General features: G+C 31.7%; 1 protein-coding gene and 1 long non-coding RNA gene across 6 annotated transcripts in view; one reads left to right on the forward strand and one right to left on the reverse strand.

Annotated features, from left to right (window-relative positions):
* LOC111633708 (beta-1,4-glucuronyltransferase 1-like) overlaps nucleotides 1-20,254 on the forward strand; it is a 41,156-nt gene extending 20,902 nt beyond the window's left edge. The window contains exons 4-5 of one of the 4 annotated variants that reach the window (XM_023378322.1): nucleotides 16,873-17,080; nucleotides 18,717-20,254. In XM_023378322.1, coding sequence (XP_023234090.1) covers nucleotides 16,873-17,067 — 195 coding nt within the window. In that variant the 3' untranslated portion in view covers nucleotides 17,068-17,080; nucleotides 18,717-20,254. Of the gene's footprint in view, nucleotides 1-16,872; nucleotides 18,179-18,716 lie in introns of those variants that run through there. The other 3 variants (XM_023378321.1, XM_023378319.1, XM_023378318.1) reach the window with 3 other exon arrangements.
* Nucleotides 1-24,341, reverse strand: part of LOC111633709 — a 60,360-nt gene that overhangs the window by 18,204 nt on the left and 17,815 nt on the right. For both annotated transcript variants that reach the window (XR_002758093.1, XR_002758092.1), the window contains exons 6-10: nucleotides 20,977-21,023; nucleotides 18,370-18,466; nucleotides 18,190-18,257; nucleotides 6,749-6,799; nucleotides 2,344-2,431 (exon numbers count right to left, since the gene is read on the reverse strand). This is a non-coding gene — a long non-coding RNA (uncharacterized LOC111633709). The remainder of the gene's footprint in view (nucleotides 1-2,343; nucleotides 2,432-6,748; nucleotides 6,800-18,189; nucleotides 18,258-18,369; nucleotides 18,467-20,976; nucleotides 21,024-24,341) is intronic.

The raw sequence follows: 24,341 nt of genomic DNA on the forward strand, positions 1-24,341 counted from the left end.
TCGATATTTTAGATTCATAGTAAATGATAAACAAACGAGCAATTATTTATTGTAACGTTGGTCACAATACCAGGCCTTAAATTTTTAATATATTTAATTTTAAAATATATCCTCTCCACCCCAAATTAGTAATATTTTAACCCTGTACGTTATACTTTTCATCTTAACAATAGAGTGGTATCGGTCATCTATCCAACTCCTTTCAGGGAGGAATTTTTGAATTGAAATAACGTGATTTCTTGTACAAACCAGAAGTTCGTATATAGTTAATCGTGTCCTCTTACCCCTACGATTTCCATATCCAGTGTCGAATCACATCTAACTAACTACGCTGTCGAGATTTAAAGGAGGACGGTGGGAATTTATAGGTCTACAATTTTTTCAAATTTCAAAAAGGGGGTGAATATTTCTTTATTCACAATTAATTGATAGAATAAACTAATGTTCTACGAGTTAGGAAAATGCTGAAGTTATTGAAATTAGCATTTATTTTACTTTGTTTTGTGAAGAGTGAATTCGAAAATTAATCGATTTGCTATTTTTCTTTGGTGTACTTTTTAATTTCTAAAGTAAATTTTGACTGTTTTTTTCTCCCCCTTTCTTTCTTTAAACGATTCGATCGAGTAAACTGACTTGGCAACTGATTAATTAAATTTTGAAATATATTTAATAAAAGATTTTTCTGTGTATTTCTTTTTTGTTTTCTTTCTTTTCTTTCTTATCTAACTCCTCTACTGAATTAGTCCATTTTTCTCTAGTTAGGAAAATCCTTGTTATTTTTTTAAAACCGTGATAGTAAATCACCACTTTAAGCGATTCGGGGAGAAAATTGGTGTGAAATTTTTCCTATTTTCTGCCTTTTGGGTAAACGCCAAGGGATTTTTATCTCATTAAAAGTGTATGCATCATGCCTCGCCTGCCACGTGACTTATGTGACCCGCGTACTTTTGAAAATTGGCTTCTGATGTTTTTTTTCTTTCTTTCTTTCTTTTCCTTTTTTAAGTACGGAAATTTTCTCTCTCCTCTGTTCATGAATATTTAGCAAATTTTTGATTCCACTTTCTTCCTATACATATATATGTATATACATATATATCCGCTTGGAGTTGTTTCAATAATCTGTGCTGTCACTTTGGCGTTGTACTTGATTCTAAAGGTGTGGTCACCTTCCTAAGGGTCAACCTCCTACACGTCAAAAAAACACGCACACCTAATCTACCATTTATATATAAAACATAAAAGAACTTTTATTGATTCTGTACCCACTTTTAGCATCGTAACTTTTTCATTCGGTACAGTACCTGCCAAAATATACAGTTTAATAAAAATAAATAAGCATGTAGAACAGTAAAACACGCCACTCTATATATATATATTTATATATTTTCCCCCCTTTCCCTTGTTTTCGTTTTCATCACTCCATCATAAATTTTCATATCTCTCTTAACATATACCAAATTCGATTTTATTTTATACTTGTTTTCTTTTTCTCTTGTATTTTTTTGTTTCTTAAACTTCAATTTCCACAATACCAAAATATAACCGAAGGCAACATCAGTCAATGTTTGTGATATTTCCCAAAAGTATATCCTAACCAAAAGGACACGTAAAAGTGTAGATGGGGAGGTTTAAAAAGAAAAAAAAAATGGAAAGATGGCCGTCTTCAATAATAGTGAACAATACACTTTGCCTGTCATCTGTTCTGCAGCATCAGCGACAATTGTTTATGTGACGAACTGCTGATCGATACAGTCAACTGTATATATATATATAAAAAGAAGAAACAGAACCTTTGCTGGATGTCACGTGGCCGGGTACAGATTATAAAACTGACTGTGACTGTTTCCTGTCTTGTTTTCGAGTGTTATGCAAGAGATTGCTATTGTATGAACGTCTGCATTTTTCTTTCCCTCGAAAGTTTTATTTTATTTATTTTTATTTTATTTTTTTTAACATCAACATCTGGTATCTAAAGTTATGAGTTATTCCTTTCGTGTCTTTCAATAATATCATCATTAATAATAATGTATATTGTAGAAGAAACAGGTGGTGTTAGATTTATATTTGCTCTTTCTTCAATTGTTTTTTGGGTGATTGAAATCTGAATTTGATCTTGTTTTTTTTTTCTTATACCGAAAGATGGTAAAAAGGAAACATTTGAAAATGAAAATACAGAAAAGAAACACTCTGTTACCGTGTGTTTTCCTTGTATTTTCCTTGTATTTTATCCAGATTTATTGTGTGTATACACATTTAAAGATCAGAAAGTTTCCTTCTAACATTAAATATTTGTAAAGAGTTTGATAGAAAATGTAAAAATGATTAAAAAAACAGTATATTCACCTGTGTAAATGTTTAGTTCTTTCGCTCTTCTGCTGATTGTTTCACAGGTTGAATCATTCAGCTCGAGTAATTTCTCAAATGGTTTTGACTAAAAATAAAAAATAGAATAAAAATAAAACAACATATTTTGTGTAAATTTTTAAAATATATAAGACATAGGCAGAGCGAAACCTATTTATTCTTCTTTTTTTTAATCTTTTTATATATATAAATATTTTAAAAAATTGCCAACAAAATTGGATAAGATCCAAAATAAAAATCGATTAATCAATATGATCAATTCTTCCTCTTAAAAGCGAACGAAAATAATAAAATAAAATTTAAAAAAAAAAAGAAAATGCTAATTGAATTTCAATGCTATCATTAATGGGGAATTTTTGTTGCAAATTATCAGCAAAACTTTGTTTTTCCGTTGGCGAATTAAAGTACCATCAGTCAAAAATAGGTAGAACAATTTAAATATGATACATTATAATAATGTGGGGGAGAAAAAAAAAGATCTTTTCTATAATCTGACGTTTCCAATGAGATTTATGTTAAGAAGAAAGCAATGGCGCGTTATTCCTCGGGCGAAAAAAGGCCCCACAAATGAATTTCAGTCCAGAATTTTCAGCCCAACTTGAAAAGACACGTGGCAATTATTGTTACATCTGTCTCCTTAACACACAAATTACCATGGAAAATTTCAGAAATTTTGGACAAAAGGCACATGAGTTATTAAGCTTTAAATTGAATGAACACAATCGTGCTCCCCCCACGAGCAATGATACATATAGAAAAACCCCCCAACGATTTTCCATTTCAGGCCTCCAAATACAGGAGGGGGAGTCTATTTTTTTTTTTTTACCTATCGCCGTATATTTCTAGTGTTATAAATCAAATACAGTGTAACCTCCGAAAAGCGGACACTGTCGAGACACGTGTCCGCTATTTGGAGGTAAAATATAACAGAAGGGACAGATCGTAATGAAGATTTCGCTAGTAAGAAATGAATAACGATTTACGTATGGGAGTTTATGAATATTTACAAATAAGTTAAGTTATAATCTTAATTTATCAGGCTAATAAATATTAAATAGTCAATCTAACTAGTGCAATTAGCCAACTACTCTTGTTCCTACGACGGAATTAGAAATAGCAGGCAAGTAGCATTTTGTGAATAATCACGATGCCATTGTCATTCTAGTGCTTGCTCCCAACTTATATTTTGGTATAATGATAACTAATTGGCAGTTATTATAAGTAACTTCCGGACGGTGAAAAGGTTATTGGAAACTTTAGACTTTAGTGCATTTTCAATTAAACGCAGTAATTTACTTGTTATATAGTTCATCTTGGTTGATTTGCCATTAATTATTCAATCGACTAATGATGCGCAATTTTAATACGCTATCGTGATACGCATGATAATAACCGGAGGTTGTAGGGAAGTTGACGGTTGGACGATCAGAAAACGGCATGTGTATCGACGACAGAATGCAGTGTTGCCGTCGCCTTTAGTGCAAAAGCAATGTACCTAACGCTCCGATGAACTGATACGTCACTGTGACGTCTTAAGCAACCATTTTTGGTAACAATACTTGTCCGAGTTACTCGCTTCTTTTTTTTTTGTTTCTTCCCTTTTCTTTCCGTGTTGCATCATCTCGAGAATTTGATGGAGTGTGTGTTTGTATTGTTTACTTGTTTGCGGTGTCTTTTCGAAAAGTGTATAGAAGCGAATGGCTCGTGTTTTTTCCTTTACTTTTTATGTTCTTCGCTTCCTTTCCTCTCTCTCTTATGTAACGTATTTCAATTATTCGATATATATTTTAGTGCCAAAATAAAATTTGGCCCGGCTTTTTTGTCCTTACACGAAATTTTTTAAGGTGTCGAGTAAATTCTTTCGAACGTTTCCGTTGATGCTTAACATTAACGCCACCCAAGTCCACAGTAAAGAGTGTTTTCTTTTACAGTAGGCCCTCGATTTAACGGAATAATTGCTGTACCATTCGTTAAATCGAATGTATTTTAGAAACATACCAGGCACAGATTGTATTAGAACCTTGGTATAATGTTCCTTTGTGTTTTTACTATAAATGTTGACTCACTGACCTCATCATTTAGCGTGCTGTATTTGTAAATAAAAGAAATTTCTACATGTTTTTCTTTTTTTGGTGTTAAATCGAGTACATTACTTAATGAATGAACGTTAAATACGGGAGTGGGTTATATACAGATATTGATGCAGTTGTATAAATAATTACATCTGTTTTTTTTTTTTTTTATATTATACGTGACATTTTGAGTTTATTTTTTAAGAACACATTGATTGACCTCTCAGTTAACAGGGAATAAATCTAAATCGCCTGTTTTTCGCATTGATTTTAACATACGACTAGCAACGTCATACCTGTAACAGGGTATTCCGTGTATATAATTTAAGCCATAGCTATTGAATTGAGCAATTCTGGTTAAATCTATCGATTTTATCATATTTACGAGAGCTAATTTTAGAAATTTTGAATGTATTGTAAAGAGTATATGTTACGAAAATTATTAATTATTGTATATTGAAGAAAGTATTTGAGTAACGTCTGTACATTTAGGTGTTTCACTATATCTCTGTTCCATTGTATATATTACTTTCCCGATTGTTACGTAACGGAGGGAAAGTATGAAAATGGGTAAAAAATAATAATTTCCAAGACTTTTTGATAAAAAATACGTGCATTTTTAACAATTTTAGGTCCAGAGGGACCTTGATGCGCGAGAAATACAAAAACGTTGGGTGTTTTCTTCTGTATTTATGGGTGTTAATGCGTGGGGCACGATTATTTTTTCACCCAATTTGAAGCTTAATAATTCCGGTGTCTTTTGTCGAAAATTTCTGAAATTTTGCAGGAAGGTTAGGGTATTAGGGAGAGACGTTACTAGAAATTTTCAGGAAAATCAGATCAGTGGTTCAGGAGATATGGCCTTACCCCTTAATATCTCCCGAATCAATCTAAAGACTTATAAAGATAATGGTAGCAATTGTTAAGTTTGAAAAGAAACAAACAATGCCGGAAAAGTCCATCAACAACGTTGTCACTTTTATATATTCTACTTATAAACTCATTGTACTTCACTGTACCTTTGTAATACAAATTTTCTTAAATTCGGTTATATTCATCACGTCGGTTTGTAATCAAGATTTTATACAGCTGCCATTTTTTTAATACCTTTTTTCTCTCTCTCTCTCACTCCCTGTTTCACGCCTTTTCACTTAGCACATTATTCAAAAAGACCATTAACATTATTCTACAGCACGTGACCTACCGAAGAAACTCGGAACAATTAGAATTGTTAGGAAAATTGAGACTTAAGTTCTGCAATGCACCAGTATCAATTGACTTGTCAATTGATACTGGTGCATTGCAGATTGAACAGAACTGACAAAACTGTATCATGCAAATGATAATCACCCGAGCTGCATTTGACAATTCATTTAAAACATAAATTACCAGTCGTAGAATATAAATCGCCGTTGCTGTTAATCACCGGCGACATTAAATCTAACTAATGAATAATTTTGGATAAGCAAAGAAGTTTAGAAAATGATTGGGTTTAAATGAAAATTCTACCTTCTCTTCGCTTATTATTATTATTATTTTTTTCTATTTAACAAAATCTCTAAATTGTTTGCACGCAGATTTCTATTCATAATTATATACTTATGCAAATATCTAACATTTTTCAATTGTAGCGAAAGGGGGTGTGTGTGTGTGTGTGTGTGTAGAATCGATTATTACGACTTTAACTTAGAATTGCAGTCGGATAATGAGTTAAACAGGTGTATTTTACGACCCGATAAAAAGTTTTTGGGTAGAAGTTTACTACTAAATTATAACTTTCTAATGAGTGAAATTCCTTTTATCTGTAGGAAAAATTTTTGTTTCATATTATTACTTTTACGTGGCACCTAACCGATTTTTTGGTTCCCTTCTTGATTTTCAATGATGTCGTTACTCAAATAGTATATCGTTGGAGGAAAATAAAAGTTAAGTCTTTTAACGTTCGACATTAGATTCGGTACATGTCGTTTCGGGGATTTAGTGCAATACCTAAAACGCCCTTTTGGGCACATAACTAAATTTCTCCAGCCCATTAGTTCAATGTATTAGGAATGAAGTCGTACGGACAGTTAAGTTTCTCAAACGACTTTTACTTCTTTTTAGAACTTTTCCACGACGAAATTAGTTTCTTTCGCTTGATTTTAGTTTCCACTTCTACTAAGAAATTGTTCTTTTCCCTCCCCATCCTACTTTTAAACACGTATAATCTGTCCTGGAGGTTTTTACTTAAGGAAAACTCATATTCTCCTTAATGTATTTTAAAAAACTTTCTGGTATTTTACTTATTAAACACTTAAAAATATGATACTTACATTCTAAATTAGGTTAAAGTATAATTCTCTCGACTTTGTGTGTGCGGCCTGCTGTAAAAAAGAAATAAAGTCACGTGAAACTTCTTCAATTTATAAACGTAAAATTAGATAAACTAATTTAAAAAAAAAGAAGGTTAAAGTAATTGGAAATGGCAAAATAAAATTAAATTAGTTCTAGTTTATTTGGCCAAGTTAGGTGTAAACTGTACGGGGTGGTTCAGAAGTCAGTTAACTTCATTTTTATCTAACTTTATACAGATTTTAAACTGAACAGTTTTAATACGTGTTCAAGTATAATATATTCGACTTTAAATATATTTTATTATATTAGAATCGTTGTATTATTTACTATACGATCAATTTTCGCGTGGCTGATTACAATACTTTTTTTAAAGCCCTTCTCTTTCAATAAATTCAAAAGAATCTTCTCTACTCTCTCTTTTTACCGCATGTTAATCAGTTTTTATGTAAGGTAGATTGTTTTCTCTACTAATTTAGCTATTCGTATTCATTGCCTCACTGTTAAAAACACATGAATAACCCTTCCCTTCTTTTTTTGTAAAACCTAATTTACATTTTCAAATAAGAGAATTGGAATTTTTATAAGCAAAACAAATTTCGTTTATATTCTTTCATTTAATAATTTAAGTGTATATGTACTTATCTCTCTGCTTTAAAAAGTCCAACAAGGAGTTGTTTAACTTTCCCGGCGACGTTTAAAGCCGGTAATAACCAGTAAAATCGTCATTATATCCGACCGTACTCGAGATACGACACACACTTTATCTCCTCACCCCGTCGACCGTTAACCATCAAAATTTAATAGCATCAATCACCCTAATACACAAACCACCCTACGAAATTTCAGAAATTTTCTACAAAAAACACGGGAGTTATTAAGCTTCAAAGACGTGAAAAACAATTTCGATTTTTACGCTTCTTTATCTTAAGTTTCTATAGCTGTATAGTAGTTTACATTGTTTTTTTTTTTATTAAGGTTTAAATTGTTATATCGGTTTACGCTTGAAGGATAATGACTAAGTTAATTGAAAGTTGGCTTTGTTCCCACGAAATTCCTAGGAATAAAAAAAGAAAAATACAGGAGTAGAGACAGGAAAACAAGTAGTTTTTGAAGGAGGAAACTGACTTCAGACTTGTAATGGAAGTCGAAACAAGTTTCTCTCTTCATTCTTGTACTCGATTTGTCCGGTGTATGGTGTTGACACTGCAATTGCTATTGAAGATGCACTCGTGTAAGCGGATGTGTGAGTTTCCGGGTGGTATAATTGTTATTCGATTATCTATGTTTATTCACAGGTAGGTTTACTGGAAACTGTCGCATCGCATTTGGTGTACATTTCCTCATTTGTAATGAGCCTGTATGATACAATAACCTTCTGTCAATTCCATTTGGTACTAGTAATCCCCTCGTGCTCCATTAGAGTTACAATTGTTGCTGCGATTTCACTAAATCGAATTTCCGCAAGAGGTGTTCCGTTTGCATTCATATAGAGCCATATAATTGTTGTATAAAGGCAACAATCCGGGATGTCTCGGTATAAATTGTTTATTGACTACCGAATGTAAATTACGATTTGGTTGGCTCATTTACTGTTTTGTTCCGTTTAATCGAACGGAGTATTAAATATTGTTATCAGTAACAAGTATTTTAATTCGCTAAGTTTCTAAGACCATCTCTGATGTCACACACTCCCTCGTCGTTGCGCCACAAAACGTTGTGTGTCATTAATAAAATAGCATATTAGTGTAGTTTTTTTTTTTGTGTTCTGCTGTGATATTAAGTCTTTAATAATTGTTAATTTTATGTTATAAATGGTGTTTGTGAATTTGGCATACTTCGCCATTGTGAATACACAAATGTTTCGGGTGTAAACTTTGTCAATACGGTTCGATGCTTCTTTGTTTATGTATAATTAATGTATTATTCATTAAAATATGAAATGTTTTGCTTTACTAAGCGTGCTATAAACTTACAAATTTATTGAAATTATATTAAACTGAATGAACTTTTATGTAAATTACACGACGACCCAAAATTCTGTTAACCTTTACCCGCCAGTGTTCTAGCTAAAATTCACAATATAAATCGCGAATTCAATCCGTTAAATCATTGCAATTTGTATACCGAACAAGTGAATTTAGTGTTTTATGACAGTTAACTGACTTTTGGCTACTCCGAACGCATAAAACGAGGGAGAGGGGGGAAACAGTTACGTCAGTAAACAACACCGAAATTTTACGAGTTCAGTTTCATAAACAAATATTTTCCTGTTTTTCACTTTCTAAATCATTGTTCGTTTCGTGTATCTATTTGTCACTTTGATCCTTTGTTTTCTTCGATAAAAATTGATACTGTAGTAGCCGTGTTAGTCTGTTTGTTGTATACAGACGGGATGCATAAAATACTCCAGTGTTTGTGTTTGTTTAAACGAGATTGGTAGAGAATTTCAGTACCTTTCGTCCACACTTCGAAGTAGAGTCAAATGTTGGAATGGGGATATGAAACTCATCCTTTTTTCGATCTGTATAATGTGTGTGTGGAGTAGTGAAAGAAGCAAACAACTAGAATTCTGTGGTGTTTATGGTCGTGCCAGTGTAAAGCTCGGGCAGGAAATCAATATCGTTATCAAGAAAGAACTCGAAATCTAATCACATGCGTGCCTTCTTCGAAAAACTGGTGGCGTGGTTGTGCACTGCAAATAGCGTACGTCCTTTGATATAGTGTGTACAGTTAAAAGCAAAGCTTGCTGTACTCGCACACACACGCAAACAATCGGTTGAATTCGCTGCGCAACTGTATGGATTGAACTATAGAATTGGAATGACTGTCAGCTTCTCCCTATGTACAGTATATTCGTTAGATACGGTGTATAAACACAACACGCAAACATCCCATTACTCTCGTATATTTTTGTGAAAGGATTTCTTCCGGATATTTCGATTTCTGGATAATTTTTCATTTTTGTTAGCAATTAGTATAGAGAATTTATGTAGAGGGGTGGTACTTTTCGAGTGTTATTTTTTCGCATTTTAGTCTCATCTACAAATTAAATGACAAGATTCGGAGAAAAACAATAGATTAAAAGTTATTTATGGTTTTTAAATCATTTCTTGAGCGTGTTCGCTTGTTTCTTTTTGCTTTTTTTGCATATATTCGCTCTAGAATCTTGTTTAAAATTATTTAAACTCGATTTTAAGCAATTGAATGGGACACTTACCTGGCATCTTATCAAATTTTATAAAGTATTTTTTTTTTCTTCTGTAAGGAAGAAAGATTGTGTTTACTTTTCTGTACCGAAGGGTTTATAATCGACAATTGAGAGCCAGAGAGAGAGAGAGAGCGTAGAAGAGGAAACTTCCTCCTACCAAAATCTAATTAGTTTGTTAGCTTTTCAACTTTATTAATTTCTCAGGAAACAAGGAAAATAGAAGGAAAAAAAAATTATAGCACTTCTAATATCAAACCTGTTGCACCAATCAAGTAAAATATAAGATAAAAACAGCAAGCTAACAATAATAAAATAGTGTGAAATGAAATCTGCTTCATTACTCGTTGGAAAGAACTAGTTAAACTGAGACAAAACTAGATTTTGTAGAAAATCCTAGAGAGAGAGAGAGAGGGGGGAGACTCGTTACAAACTTTGTTTTGTTTTTTTTTTTTACTTTCTTATCTGGTTATTTCATTTCTGCACTTCCTTATTTCATTTTGCACATTTGGAAGCTAGCATGTTATAACGACGTTATCTGAAATGCTATCTTCTTTTGCTTGTAGAGATTTGTAGTAGTGATGTTCGGTTGTATGTTGATGTCAGCAGAATTTCCTGCTACCACAAAATGAAATATGGTTGGGGCGGATTAAGCTTCTTTTCCTACAGAGAATGATCGAAGGCAGTTTGTTAAACGCATTACTTTCTATCTTCCATTCTTTCATTATTATTATTATTTTCTTCTCTGTTTAGCATAGGATTTGACGACAAGTTAAACAACTTTTTGCTGGATTTTTTTTATATAAACCTGGATACAAATTATCTTAGATGTGTTTCAGTTGAGACGTAACAATGTTCTCTTGTTGATTGCCTTCATTGTATTAGCTCAATCAGAAATTATTGTAGTTTTTGCTACAATAATCGATATAACGACATCATCCCAGATTGACTTACTCATTGACTTAATAAGGCTTCAAAGATAGAATAAACACTAATGACTTAAAGTGTGAAAGCTCCTTGACAAAGTAGTTAAATTGTGTCTTGTGTTAAAGTTTTAATAAAATTTCACTAGTATTTACTGTGTTTTCGACGTTTATGTAAATTTTCTCAGTATTTGTCTTCTAGAAGAAGAAGACGAAAAAGGAAAGGAAAAAAACACATATAAATAAAAGTATTGTTTGCTTCCGAGTGTCATCGGTTGAAGGTAGTTTAATAAATTCCGGGCGATGTTTAATATGTATTTAATTTTAAGAATTCGTCTCAAATCTGCATTTCTGAAGGAGGATATGAAAGAAATTAGCATGCCAACTGCTTATTACTTAGAAACCAGTGTGAAGTTTTAGTTACAATTCAGTAAGAAGTCATAGTTTTAGACTGTAAAGTACTTTACATGTTTCTTTTGAGTATTAAGAAGTTATAGAATGGTGGAGTAGAGGAAAGTGCTAGAAGGATATTACTTGAAAGAATTACTTTCCGGCAACACACAACGCCTGCAGCTTCGAGAAAACAGGAAAAAAAAAGAAAAAAAAATTAACACTCAACCCAAACGAAATTAATTTTTTGATGGTTAAAAGTTTTCTTTCCGCAAATGACATCATCCCGACAGAGTAATTAAATTTTATTCATTGCTTTTATCTTCACATATTTTTTTTTCTTCTTTTTCTTCTCTTCCCCCTTCTTCACAACCTACAGTAAATTCTATAGTTCGATAAATTACAAAGTTCTCTGCACAATAGATCTAAGTAGTTGATTCTCTGGGGGGTTAGAAATCATCGACTTCGTTTTGTTCCAGACAATATTGGATGCTGTGAATGAAAGAATTCTGTGGTTCCCGCTGCAAGAAAATCTTCTTCCATTTCTTCGCAGCTTCTTTACTTCTTTTTTCTTTTTTTTTTGAAATTAAATACTCTAAATCCATTTCGGTAATACGTGTACTTACAGAAACTCTCGCTTATCTTTTTATATAGTTTCATTTTTCTCATTTTCCAAGTGAAAAGTTTAAAATTTTAAAGTAGATTATTGTGTATTATCGCGTGATACATAATTCACTTGAAATGTTCGAAAATTCAAAAGCAATTTCTCTTTTCTAGAATTCTTGAAATTCTTATTCTTATTCTTTCTAACAATCTTCAGCTATATTTTTTTATTATCTATATAGTATTACAATAATGTTAAGTGATGCTATAAACACTACTTTACTTGATACTGAATGATCTGCATCCGTCTTTAATTGTTCATTCTTGCAGTTGATTTTCTGTTGGGTATAGTCTAATTAAATTAAGGATAAATTAAGGAATTAATCAATACTTGAAAAGGTTTCGTTACTTTGGAAAGTTATCCTTTTCCCTTTAATCTAGAATTGTTACTGTAATAGTAATAATAGGCAATTAGTTAGCTGGTAAGTTGATGCCCCTTTTCCAGGTTTTATTTTTGGAAATTCTACTTTGGAAGGAAAGTAATGCCTTTCCTACGATGTACAAACAATAATTGCCAGTTTATAGTATAAATCACTTTACTTTAAATACTTTTTCCTTGCCTTTTTTTTTGTATAATTGATTTCTTTTTTATTTAATTTTAAAATCTTTGAACAGTTCATTATTTTAATAATATTATTGTTATTGCAAAATTAATGTTTGCCATTTGGGGTTTATCACCGGAAATTTGATCTGTTTTAAAAAGAAAGTAACGTCCTATTGCAGTAAATAAGAGAGAGAAGATACGTTAGATTAATAGCTGCAACTAACAAATAATTCGTGGCAATTTTCAGTTCCGATAACATCTTTACATTGGCCACAACTGGTTACTATATTTAATAGAAAGTTACAAACTTTCTCCATATTGAAGCTTCTTCTTTGCCTCTATTGCTGGATTCTTTCGTTCTAATAATTTAATTAAATTATCATATGAAATGAATAAAAATGTCCTTTGCGGATTTTTCAATCTCATCCTGGCTTTATGGAATCAAATTTTACATAAAAAATTTCAGGATTTAAATTACAATTAGGCCATTTTATAGCTGGAATTACTTCCAGCTATAAAATGGCCCAAGTCCAAAGATTAAATTACAATTAATTAAACTGTCGTGTTCAGTGGTCCGATTTTCGTGAAAATTTCTAGAAATATTCCTCTCTAATACACAAACGTCTTTGCGAAATTTCAAAAAATTTCGACAAAAAGCACAGGAGTTATTAAGCTGTAAAGCGGGTGAACAAAATCGTACACCCCAAATATCAATACATACAGAAAGCCCAAATTTATTTTGTATTTCTCTACGTTTTAGTCCAAAAATGTAAAAAATCCAGGGTTAATTTTATGACTAACAAGTGAGACATACTGTAGTTTCTCTCTGTTATATAACAGCCAAAAAAGTAAGATTATTTTGGTAATTACTAAAAAGGGGTTTTATAAACAAACAAATGTCCTAATTCGACATTCACCAGAGGTCAAGAACCACTCTGAAGACAATTCTTGACCTCTGGTGAATGTCGAATTAAAAGGACATAACAATTTTTTTTAGTGATTAACAAAATATCAGGCAAACATTACTACTTTTAGCTTTATATTAAACGTTTTTTCTTCATCTAAACATGGTGTTTTAGATAAACGTACGTAAGCAACAAAAAAAGAAAGAAATACTTGGTTCCAAATGGCACAGGTAAGTTTAGTTCACGTGCATTCCGTTATTAACAGAAAATCCTCTACGAATTCGTTAGTGCATGCACGCTAAAAAATCATCAAAGAATAATAAGTCGAGACTTCCAATAAATCCCTTAATTTAGTCTACAATCGTCACGACAAAGTAAGACGACAATAACGTGACATAGTTCGCTCGGTTTGTTTCTAATTGGCTCTCGAAACGTTATTTTCCACACAATACGCATTACTCTTGTAATTTCTGATGGTTTATTTCGGTTATTCAAAGAGTTTTAAATATTTCAGTGTTCGCTTCTTCTATTGTCATTATTCTCTCTTCATAAAACAACTTGTATATAATTTTAACTGAGCACGAAAAGTGCCATAGTCTTCTCTTTATTTTACTAGGAAATTACTTATCGATTATAAAAATTTTACTTAATTTCCATCCTTTTTGACGTGTTTGAAACCTGAAGAAATTATTTAAAATCTATTTCTTTTGTGAAACGGTATTGGTTTTTATAGTCTCAATTATTGCCAGAAGCAAGATAAAACAGAAAGGAGAGGGACGAAAATAATATATATATTCAGTGGCGAATGAAATTTTCCTATTAAAATTGTTTATTGTGATCTCACACATTACCATCTGGAAATAGCGAAACCAGAATGTACTTTACATCTTTTCCTCGGGCTTAATAGTTAAAAAAAAACAATACATTTTTGAGAAAAACAAATTTTTAAGGCTCAAAATTCAATTTAGCCCGCTGATATTTTTGTAATTTAATAGTTTCAATGGGAATATAACTATTTAAAAAGTATCTTCGTCTGTAAGTACTCTTCTTTTTTCCTCTTGTAACAATCGAACCGACTCGGTTTTAATATGAAATTTTATATATATATTCAGCTTAATATAAGTTTTGATATGTGACGAGTAGCGTTTTTTGAAAGTATCGGGATGCAGACCGTTCAATATTTTCTTTGGAATCGTTCTTTGAAGACAAAATGCGGATTTGAGCATCCGTTTATGATACGTCGCTCAATTGGTAGATTTGTAATAATGTTATGTTTACGTGTCTGCTTTCTTCTCCATCCTTAATGCATCCGTGCACGTGTTTCCGGCGTAAAATCAATCTTTTCTAAAGGAGAAGCTGTTACACCTCGCTGCTTCTTCGAGCTTCGGTTTTGACGTTTCCTGCTAACTTCCTTTTTTTTTCCTAATAAAAAAAAAAAAATTTTTTTTACCTTCCACCCGCATGTATGACCGAAGAGAATTTATATACCACGATGTGCGAATGTGCTCCCGCTCTTCTCCTCTGACTGAAAGATGCTTTAAGCGCAATAAATTACACGAGCTCTACCTTAAAATGGATTGTTTAATTATAAGCTTGACTGATTCGTCGAGTGATTTGTTAAATGTATCTATCTACGTATATGTACATATATATATGTATTAAAATGAATGCCCTTACGAAAATTTTAATTATCTTATCGTTCGTTCTTGACAGAAGACTTCGCCAACAAAGCCCCCTTTCAATTAATACATAAAAGTCCTCGGTTAAAATTAATTCTCTTCTGTCTAACATCTTATAGTAAAGATTTATTGTTTTATTAACTTGGAGAAACACGATAGTTTTAGGAATTCGCATTTATTCCTTCTGTTTAGCTGTCACTTGCACCAAAGGTTGTAAATTGTCGATGTCGACTAGGTTAACCTGGTAATCATCCGAACCAAGTCTTTGCTCTTCGTGCTCCGGGTAATTTTCTAAGTGGTGACGGTTGCCATGGCAACCAAGATTATCCCTAGCAACATTTGACAAATTTCATCCGAATGGCCTTATGCTTTAGCCATCATCCGCTTCAATTCTGTCGACTGCAGGTCATTGGAGTTTTACTCGATACTTTACCTCATCCTACGAGATGCATCGGAGAGTTTGCCTTATATTTTTATGTTGCATCTGATATATTTCTGTTGAAAGCTCCTTTAAGTTTGATACTTAAAGTTTCTACAACTTTTTTTTTCTCGCGTAAAAAACCCATTTAATTCGCCGGAAAGAAGAAGATGGTCGAGTCTACAAGACAGGCACACACACACACAGATTCGTAATTAATAAATTCATTATTATGCGGTTATCTTATCAGCGAATAAATATTCATATCTCATCGACCCATACGAATAACTGCACCCCAATTACCTCTTTGGTTTCCATTTTAATGCAGAGAGGGTCAATAAAAGTGCTGCCAACCCTCGGTTAGTCGTCCTTCGACATCAGCGATTAATGATGATGCAGTTTGTTGTTCTACATTGTTTAATAATGCTGAAGTAAATTTTTGATACTTTATGATGTTCAACGGATAGTAACTTGCATTCCGAATTCCTATTTAGTTTAAATTTTATAATTTAATTACAAGCTGAATTATTTAAGACTAAATGCTAATAGGATAAATGTAAGGTATTTAACCACTAAACAGTTTGTTATATTAACGAATCTTTTGTAATCGCACCGGCTTTAAATCTTGAAAAATTAATTTGTCCAACTTAAAAATTCTAATTCGCATTATAAATTCTAGTAGATAGTTGCGTGATTTATACGTTTGCTAAAGTATTTAAGAGAGAATTTTGGACCAGATTTTGATAGCGGCAATCAACGAGTATCTGTAGATAGTTCCCATAATCGATCACTTTCTCTCAACTTTATACTGATTTTCCAACAGAAACTACTTTACGATAGCGTACAGAAAGACGTGACTTTATCGCAAATACTGTTTGCAAGATGCGACAGAATGTGTAATTTTCAGCTCGTGTCCATGTACGCCCGTACATTGGGTAACGTGTCCTCTTTTCCTAATCCCCAAGAGGGCCCCAAACAACAGAAAATCCGTGATTTCTAGCCTATAAAAGAAAATAATGAACGGTATTTGTTGACCAGAACCCCATTCCTTGTTTTCGAGGCCTAACGCAACCAGCGCCATTTTGTTGAAGCGCTGATCCGACTTTGAAGCTCCTTGCATACTGTACGATGCCGTTTTTTTATAGCTTTTGCCCATCTTTTTCATAGTCTGCGGGCGCCGCTCTTCATCCCCGAAAGTATACTTTAGCAAGTTACTTAGTATAAATTGTGAATCGAATTTCTCACTTTAAGAATCAATATGTCGGAAACATCGATAGTAAATTATATCATAGAGCACTTTTCGACACAAATTGGTTTTATGATATGGACGTACAAGTTTAGACTGAATTTATATATATTTTTCTTTTCTTTTCAGGTATGTGAACTGCATGTAGCTGGATATAAATTCTCCGTACTGAATAACGCCTTTCTAGTCCATCAAGGATTGAAGACATCCACCTCTTTCCACAAGAACAAGGAATCTGATCAGGAAAAGAATCGAATACTGTTCAGACAATTCAAAACGGAACTAAAAGAAAAATACCCAGACTCCTCTCGAAAGTGCTATTGACGTGTTACGAAAGGTATGCAATTATTTCGATGGAGATTCTTTTTTCTTCTCGCCTCCTGTTGTGTACAATTCTAGTTTTTATCTAAAGTCTAGCAGCATAAGGAAAAAATCCTGATTCTTAGCCTGTCGACTTTTATGTGGAGGGAGATTATACGTCACAAGATTATCACGCACATCACGAACTGTTTGCGTGACTACTAATACACATTGGCGAAATCATCAAAGATGACGTGACCGGTTTGATTCTATAAAGAAGTCGTGGGAGACTAATTCCTAATAACTTCACTTGTACGTTTCGAGTTGAAAGCAAAGGTTCTTGAGTGAGTGAATTAGAAAAATTTCATTTAGGAGGCATCGCCTCGGGTCTTGAAGAGAACATGGATCAGTACTCCATGTGCGGTCTGCATTCTGGACTGTATCAAGCTGTTTGGGCACCCACTGAGAAAATTGTCTGATGGAATCGTTTCCATGGTGATAGAGGCTTGCGATGTTAACATCGATTAGTATTACGGTTCGTGTGCAACACGTGACCTCATTCTTCCCACCTTTGCTTGCTAGAGTGAGACGGTGCGAGGTGGTATTTTGTGCGAAATGACATTCTCGGCGTGGTTTAAATTCCCCAAAAATTCTGTTTTTCTTATCTTAGACGCCATTAATAATGTTTTCCTCCACTTTATTTCCAGAGTCCCTCTAATTTTACATTAAAAAAAAAAATTCCCTCTCCTTATTCCATTACTTTCACATATCTACAATACTCGTCACGAAAATACTTTAATTTAAGTGATGTGTAAATAAATGAAATCGTTTATATTTGTTTATTGGTGTAGATCGGTTGTTGAAATTACAAAATTTTTATTGTGCAGTGTTCCTACTGAAAAAAAAACTTTATCAATATATACTATATATACATATATACAGTACAAGCTGTTACATTACTGTATATACAAGCGCCATTGTCGAATATTGTATTGTTTTCCATAGAATCTCTCTTCTTTCCATATATGTGTGCTGTATTAACATTGATAAATTATGTAATTCACTATATCAGTATTATATTGTATGTAACGTTTTTCTGTTCTGGATTAATAAATACTAGTCATGCAATTATCAATTTAGACTTACCACATCTCCGTTATTTCTCTTCTAGATCTTCTCTTCCATCAGTTCCATAACAGATATTCTCGAATAGTCTGTTAAGTAAATAACACAAAATTATTATTATTATTATTATTATTCTGGAATATTTAATTTCGTCATCCGAGGAGGGAAAAATGATTAATCTTTATTGGAGAGCAGTCTTACCTGTAATGTTGTACACAACTATAGTTGAGTAACTTGATAACTGAAATTACTAAAGAGCATCTCATTGAATGTGGAGAACCCCAGGCATTTTATTTCACTGGAAAGAAAAATACACATTTGCAGATTCTTAAATAAATATAATTATAATGAAAAATTGTTAAACTGTTTCAATTTTAAACTCGAAGTTTTCCACAAATTTTTCCTATTTCTTAAATTAAACTTTAATTTATTTCCCACTTCCTTTACAATTTTATTAATATATATATTTATTTTAATTTTTAAAGATGGTTTAGTGATAAAAAGTATGTAATTTATTTAATTTTATTAAACAATTCGTCTTTTAATAGATTCTTACAATTCTTAAAGGTGGGAAGAAGAAAAAAAGAAAAACATATTTATCTTTGGATTTTGATCCCAGAGATAACATTTCACAATTGCAATTTAAAGAAAAGAAGTAGAATTCCTTTTACTTTTTGAGAAACATCAATGAAAATAAATGTTCCAGAACATAATTCAAATTCCTTTCCTATCAATGATTCCAGATGTTCTTGTCTACTTTCCCTTTCTTTCACTAACAGTTTTCTTCTAAAAAGAAATATCATAGGTAACTTATTATTATTTCCTTCATAAGAGTTGCCAGTTTGATTTAAAAGCATCATTATTAAAAGAAAGCTATTAATCATTTTGTCATTTTATCTCTTATGATTTTTTTTCTTTCTTTCTTTCTTTCTTTCCAATCTCCATTTTTCTCTAACTGCTTCACTGACAAATATTTTCAAATCAAGATAAAATTGCCAGATTAAAGACTATAGAAGTAGAAGAAGAAGAAAAAAAAATTTTCCTCGCTCTTTAATCCATATTTTTAACGCTAACTCGCTGTTGAAGCTTTGATACAGTCGAGTTTCGATTGATGAAATGGATCTAAACAAATATTATTCATTGCAATGTAGTATTTGACTTTGAAGAAACCTATTTGGGATTAATTAGAGGATCTATAAAGAAGATTCTTAAAGTGTCACCGATAATGCTGTACTAACTGCTAACTTTTCTTACAACGACTTAGAGATTTATAAAAGGCTTTTCTCGGCTACCGACTAATTGAATTTCGAAAAGTTGAAGTTGTTCAACATTCTTTGCCAGAAAACTATTTACTCCATGACAACGATTCAATAGCGCCGATGAGAAAACATTTTCCCAGTAAAGCAAATGAATGTTCTTCTTAAAAATCCTCATTTCTTTTTTAAGTTTTATACTTGGAAAATCTATTGTATAAATATACTTAAAATACCTGTATACATTGTTAATTTAAACAATTGTATTGTTAGTATACAAATAATTATTATAGGTTTAGTATAATCCACAAAATGTACAAAGCTTGCATGCATTCTATCAAGTAATCTCATGCTTACTCCTAACAATACATATAATATACTTTAAGTATTTCCGTGTTTGTAATCAATAATAGTGATTTTGAAACGTCTGTAACCGCAGAGAATCGGAAAAACAAGTAAATAAGTGAAAATTTTGTTTATAATAAAACAAGAAAATACTAATTTAATGAGTAAATGATGTCGACTCAATGCCTGAATTTAATGTTGTATGAAAGATAAGGGTAATTGAGCTGCAATTTGAAATAAATTATATACCTCTAAAATTCCCACTGTTAATCTGTCCGTTTGTCTGTTCTTCCTTAATCTCGAGAACGATGTTAGATAGATAAAATTCGAGACCAGGTATGGAAAGATTATGGCTAGTAGGCCCCGAATAAATTCCGGTATGGACCGGAAGTCGCGTCATTTCAATTCAAAAGCTTCCCCCAGAACGGAGTTGCATAGCTGACCGGCACGACTCTGTTGTTATCAGAAAAAATTTGATGTACAGGGGCAAAGGGTATTTTAAATTTGCAATAATGATCACTATTATATAACAACCTATAACTTAAATATGTATATATAGGCCTATATAAGATGAATTCATTATGTAGAAGTTTTAAATGATAAAGTATATCCCATCGTTAAGAAAACTGGATATATATATAATTAAAGAAAATCCAAAAACTTTAATTTCTTTTTCTTCAATTATATACTCGTTACGTTATCTATTCGTTAAAATTTTTTCGAACAAATTTTATTATTTTACTGTATATTTTAATGAGTTTCGTTTTTAAATATAAATTTATATATACGTATTTAATTTTTTTTTTCATCTTTTAGTTGGAGTTTTGAAATTACCTCAGATAATAACTTTCAGCTGCTAATGAATGTATTTTGCTGCCATTTCTATTCAGTCTTGTGGACAATGAATGTTACCGATTAAAGGTTCATTTATATCACCTTAGGATCGATTAGAAACATCAATTTTTCACATAAATGTTTTGCGCTGGTTGAAAAAAAAACTGGCATTATCATTTATCAGGCATTACAATAAAAGAAGTTTTCAGTTCAAGCTAGTGTATATGAGGGGTGTTTTTTTAACACTGGTTACTATTATTAGGCAACATTTAAGACTTGTATTAAACTAGTTTCATGTTATGGATAAGGTTGAACATGTGTAAGGATAGTATTTTTTTAATTAACATAAATGTCATAAGTATAAAACAGTACTTACCTTTTATGACAGATTTGACGAATATTCAGTTAATTAATTGTTTTCTTCTGAAAATAAAATATTTAAATAATTAATTTATTAATAAAGTAAACAATGTAAGAAACGATTACGAATGTAAATAATTTCGAAAATTATAAATGTTTCTAGTCACAGATTTAACGGGTGAAGGTAAATGCTGGGTGAATACACGCTATGGATCTAATAATACATCTACTAAAGATGCATTAGTAAATTCGTATAATTAAGTATTTAAAAAAATAATAGAAAAACATAAGTTCTTTCAAAAGAAATGTATTACGAATAATTTAAAATATGATATTAAAAGTTAACCAGCAACAAGTTGCATAACTTTCCCGGCAAAAAAAGTTAAAATTGTTTGTAGTGCCATCTGTTGAGATTTTATTTTAAACTTTTCATATTATTATTATAAAACGGCAAAAAAAACTTAATTTTCAGGGTATAGATGCGTTTTATAATGAATTGTAAACGCTAATAACCAGTAAAATCTTCATTAATTCCGACCCCATTGACCTTTAACCACCAAAATTTAATAGCATCAATTTTCCTAATATCCAAATTTCCCTGCAAAATTTCATAAAATTTCCACAAAAGGCACTGGAGATTTTAAGCTTCAAAATGGGTGAATAAAAGTACCCCACACAAATGTACTATACATAAAGGAAGAAAAAACAACCCCAGACTTTTTTTTGGCAGTCTCCTAGTTAAAAAATATGAGTCTTGGGGGTGTCACATTTTGACTGATTGTCATACTTTTTTTTAATTTATTTAATTTAAAATATATGCTCTCCACCTCAAATTAGTAGTCTTGCCCCTGTATACATAATACTTTTCATGTTAGCAATAGAGTCATGCTGATCATCTCTAATTCCGTCCTGGGTAAAATTTTTGAATTAAAATAAAATCATGTGACTTCCGGTCTAAACCAAAAGTTCGTATATCGTATAGTTAATATTTCCATGTCTGGTCTGGAATTTCATCTATCTAATTCTATTCTCGATATTAAGGAAAGACAGACAGATAGACAAACAATGGGAATTTATAAGTATACAATTTTTTTAAAAATTGCAGCCTTGAAAATATTCGGTTTAGTAGTTAAGCATGTAGTTTTATTACAATTGGAGTGTGAAAATATAAAAATTCTCATTGAAAACCGAACTTAGTCTCATAAGTAGAGAATTTTTTAAAAGTATAAAGGCACTTTATAATATCTTATCAGAAATAAACTTTGGTTAAAACGTTCATCAACTCGGTCGGTATTATCTTCTCGACCAAGTGATTAATCAGAAGCTTTTATTAAAGTAGAAGGGAGAACAGAAGGAAAATCAATTAATTATATCTAGGCCGCATTCAGATTGATTAGAATAATTCTGGGGTTTTGGCGAAGGAATGAGAAATGGTCTTTGGTACCAGGAACATCAACAAGCAACCGGTGAAGAGAACAAATCGTTTCCTACAGGAGACGATAATGGTTCTTTGTGTGTTGCTTTTCCACATTTTAAGTAATACTCTGGAGTATTACTGATTCTAGTAATTAATTTAACTAAGGTATTCTTTCTGCCCATTCTTTACGTGTTTATCTGATTAAAAATCGGAAATGAATTCGTGTTCTCCAGAAATTTAATGATATATCTTCATGTTTTTATATATATATTTAAAATAAATACATTTAAATTTCTTCAAGTAATACTAAAGACATACCAAATTATGCGGTTTACATACATATATATTCTTTCTTTTCTTTCCCTTCTTCTCTTATCTGTAAGAGAGGAAAAAAAACAGTTTTAGTGTAGAATAAAANAATAATATTATTGTTATTGCAAAATTAATGTTTGCCATTTGGGGTTTATCACCGGAAATTTGATCTGTTTTAAAAAGAAAGTAACGTCCTATTGCAGTAAATAAGAGAGAGAAGATACGTTAGATTAATAGCTGCAACTAACAAATAATTCGTGGCAATTTTCAGTTCCGATAACATCTTTACATTGGCCACAACTGGTTACTATATTTAATAGAAAGTTACAAACTTTCTCCATATTGAAGCTTCTTCTTTGCCTCTATTGCTGGATTCTTTCGTTCTAATAATTTAATTAAATTATCATATGAAATGAATAAAAATGTCCTTTGCGGATTTTTCAATCTCATCCTGGCTTTATGGAATCAAATTTTACATAAAAAATTTCAGGATTTAAATTACAATTAGGCCATTTTATAGCTGGAATTACTTCCAGCTATAAAATGGCCCAAGTCCAAAGATTAAATTACAATTAATTAAACTGTCGTGTTCAGTGGTCCGATTTTCGTGAAAATTTCTAGAAATATTCCTCTCTAATACACAAACGTCTTTGCGAAATTTCAAAAAATTTCGACAAAAAGCACAGGAGTTATTAAGCTGTAAAGCGGGTGAACAAAATCGTACACCCCAAATATCAATACATACAGAAAGCCCAAATTTATTTTGTATTTCTCTACGTTTTAGTCCAAAAATGTAAAAAATCCAGGGTTAATTTTATGACTAACAAGTGAGACATACTGTAGTTTCTCTCTGTTATATAACAGCCAAAAAAGTAAGATTATTTTGGTAATTACTAAAAAGGGGTTTTATAAACAAACAAATGTCCTAATTCGACATTCACCAGAGGTCAAGAACCACTCTGAAGACAATTCTTGACCTCTGGTGAATGTCGAATTAAAAGGACATAACAATTTTTTTTAGTGATTAACAAAATATCAGGCAAACATTACTACTTTTAGCTTTATATTAAACGTTTTTTCTTCATCTAAACATGGTGTTTTAGATAAACGTACGTAAGCAACAAAAAAAGAAAGAAATACTTGGTTCCAAATGGCACAGGTAAGTTTAGTTCACGTGCATTCCGTTATTAACAGAAAATCCTCTACGAATTCGTTAGTGCATGCACGCTAAAAAATCATCAAAGAATAATAAGTCGAGACTTCCAATAAATCCCTTAATTTAGTCTACAATCGTCACGACAAAGTAAGACGACAATAACGTGACATAGTTCGCTCGGTTTGTTTCTAATTGGCTCTCGAAACGTTATTTTCCACACAATACGCATTACTCTTGTAATTTCTGATGGTTTATTTCGGTTATTCAAAGAGTTTTAAATATTTCAGTGTTCGCTTCTTCTATTGTCATTATTCTCTCTTCATAAAACAACTTGTATATAATTTTAACTGAGCACGAAAAGTGCCATAGTCTTCTCTTTATTTTACTAGGAAATTACTTATCGATTATAAAAATTTTACTTAATTTCCATCCTTTTTGACGTGTTTGAAACCTGAAGAAATTATTTAAAATCTATTTCTTTTGTGAAACGGTATTG

This window comes from Centruroides sculpturatus, unplaced genomic scaffold, assembly GCF_000671375.1.
Source record: "Centruroides sculpturatus isolate CEXI.00-Female unplaced genomic scaffold, Cexi_2.0 scaffold910, whole genome shotgun sequence".
Taxonomy (NCBI): Eukaryota; Metazoa; Arthropoda; class Arachnida; order Scorpiones; family Buthidae; genus Centruroides; species Centruroides sculpturatus.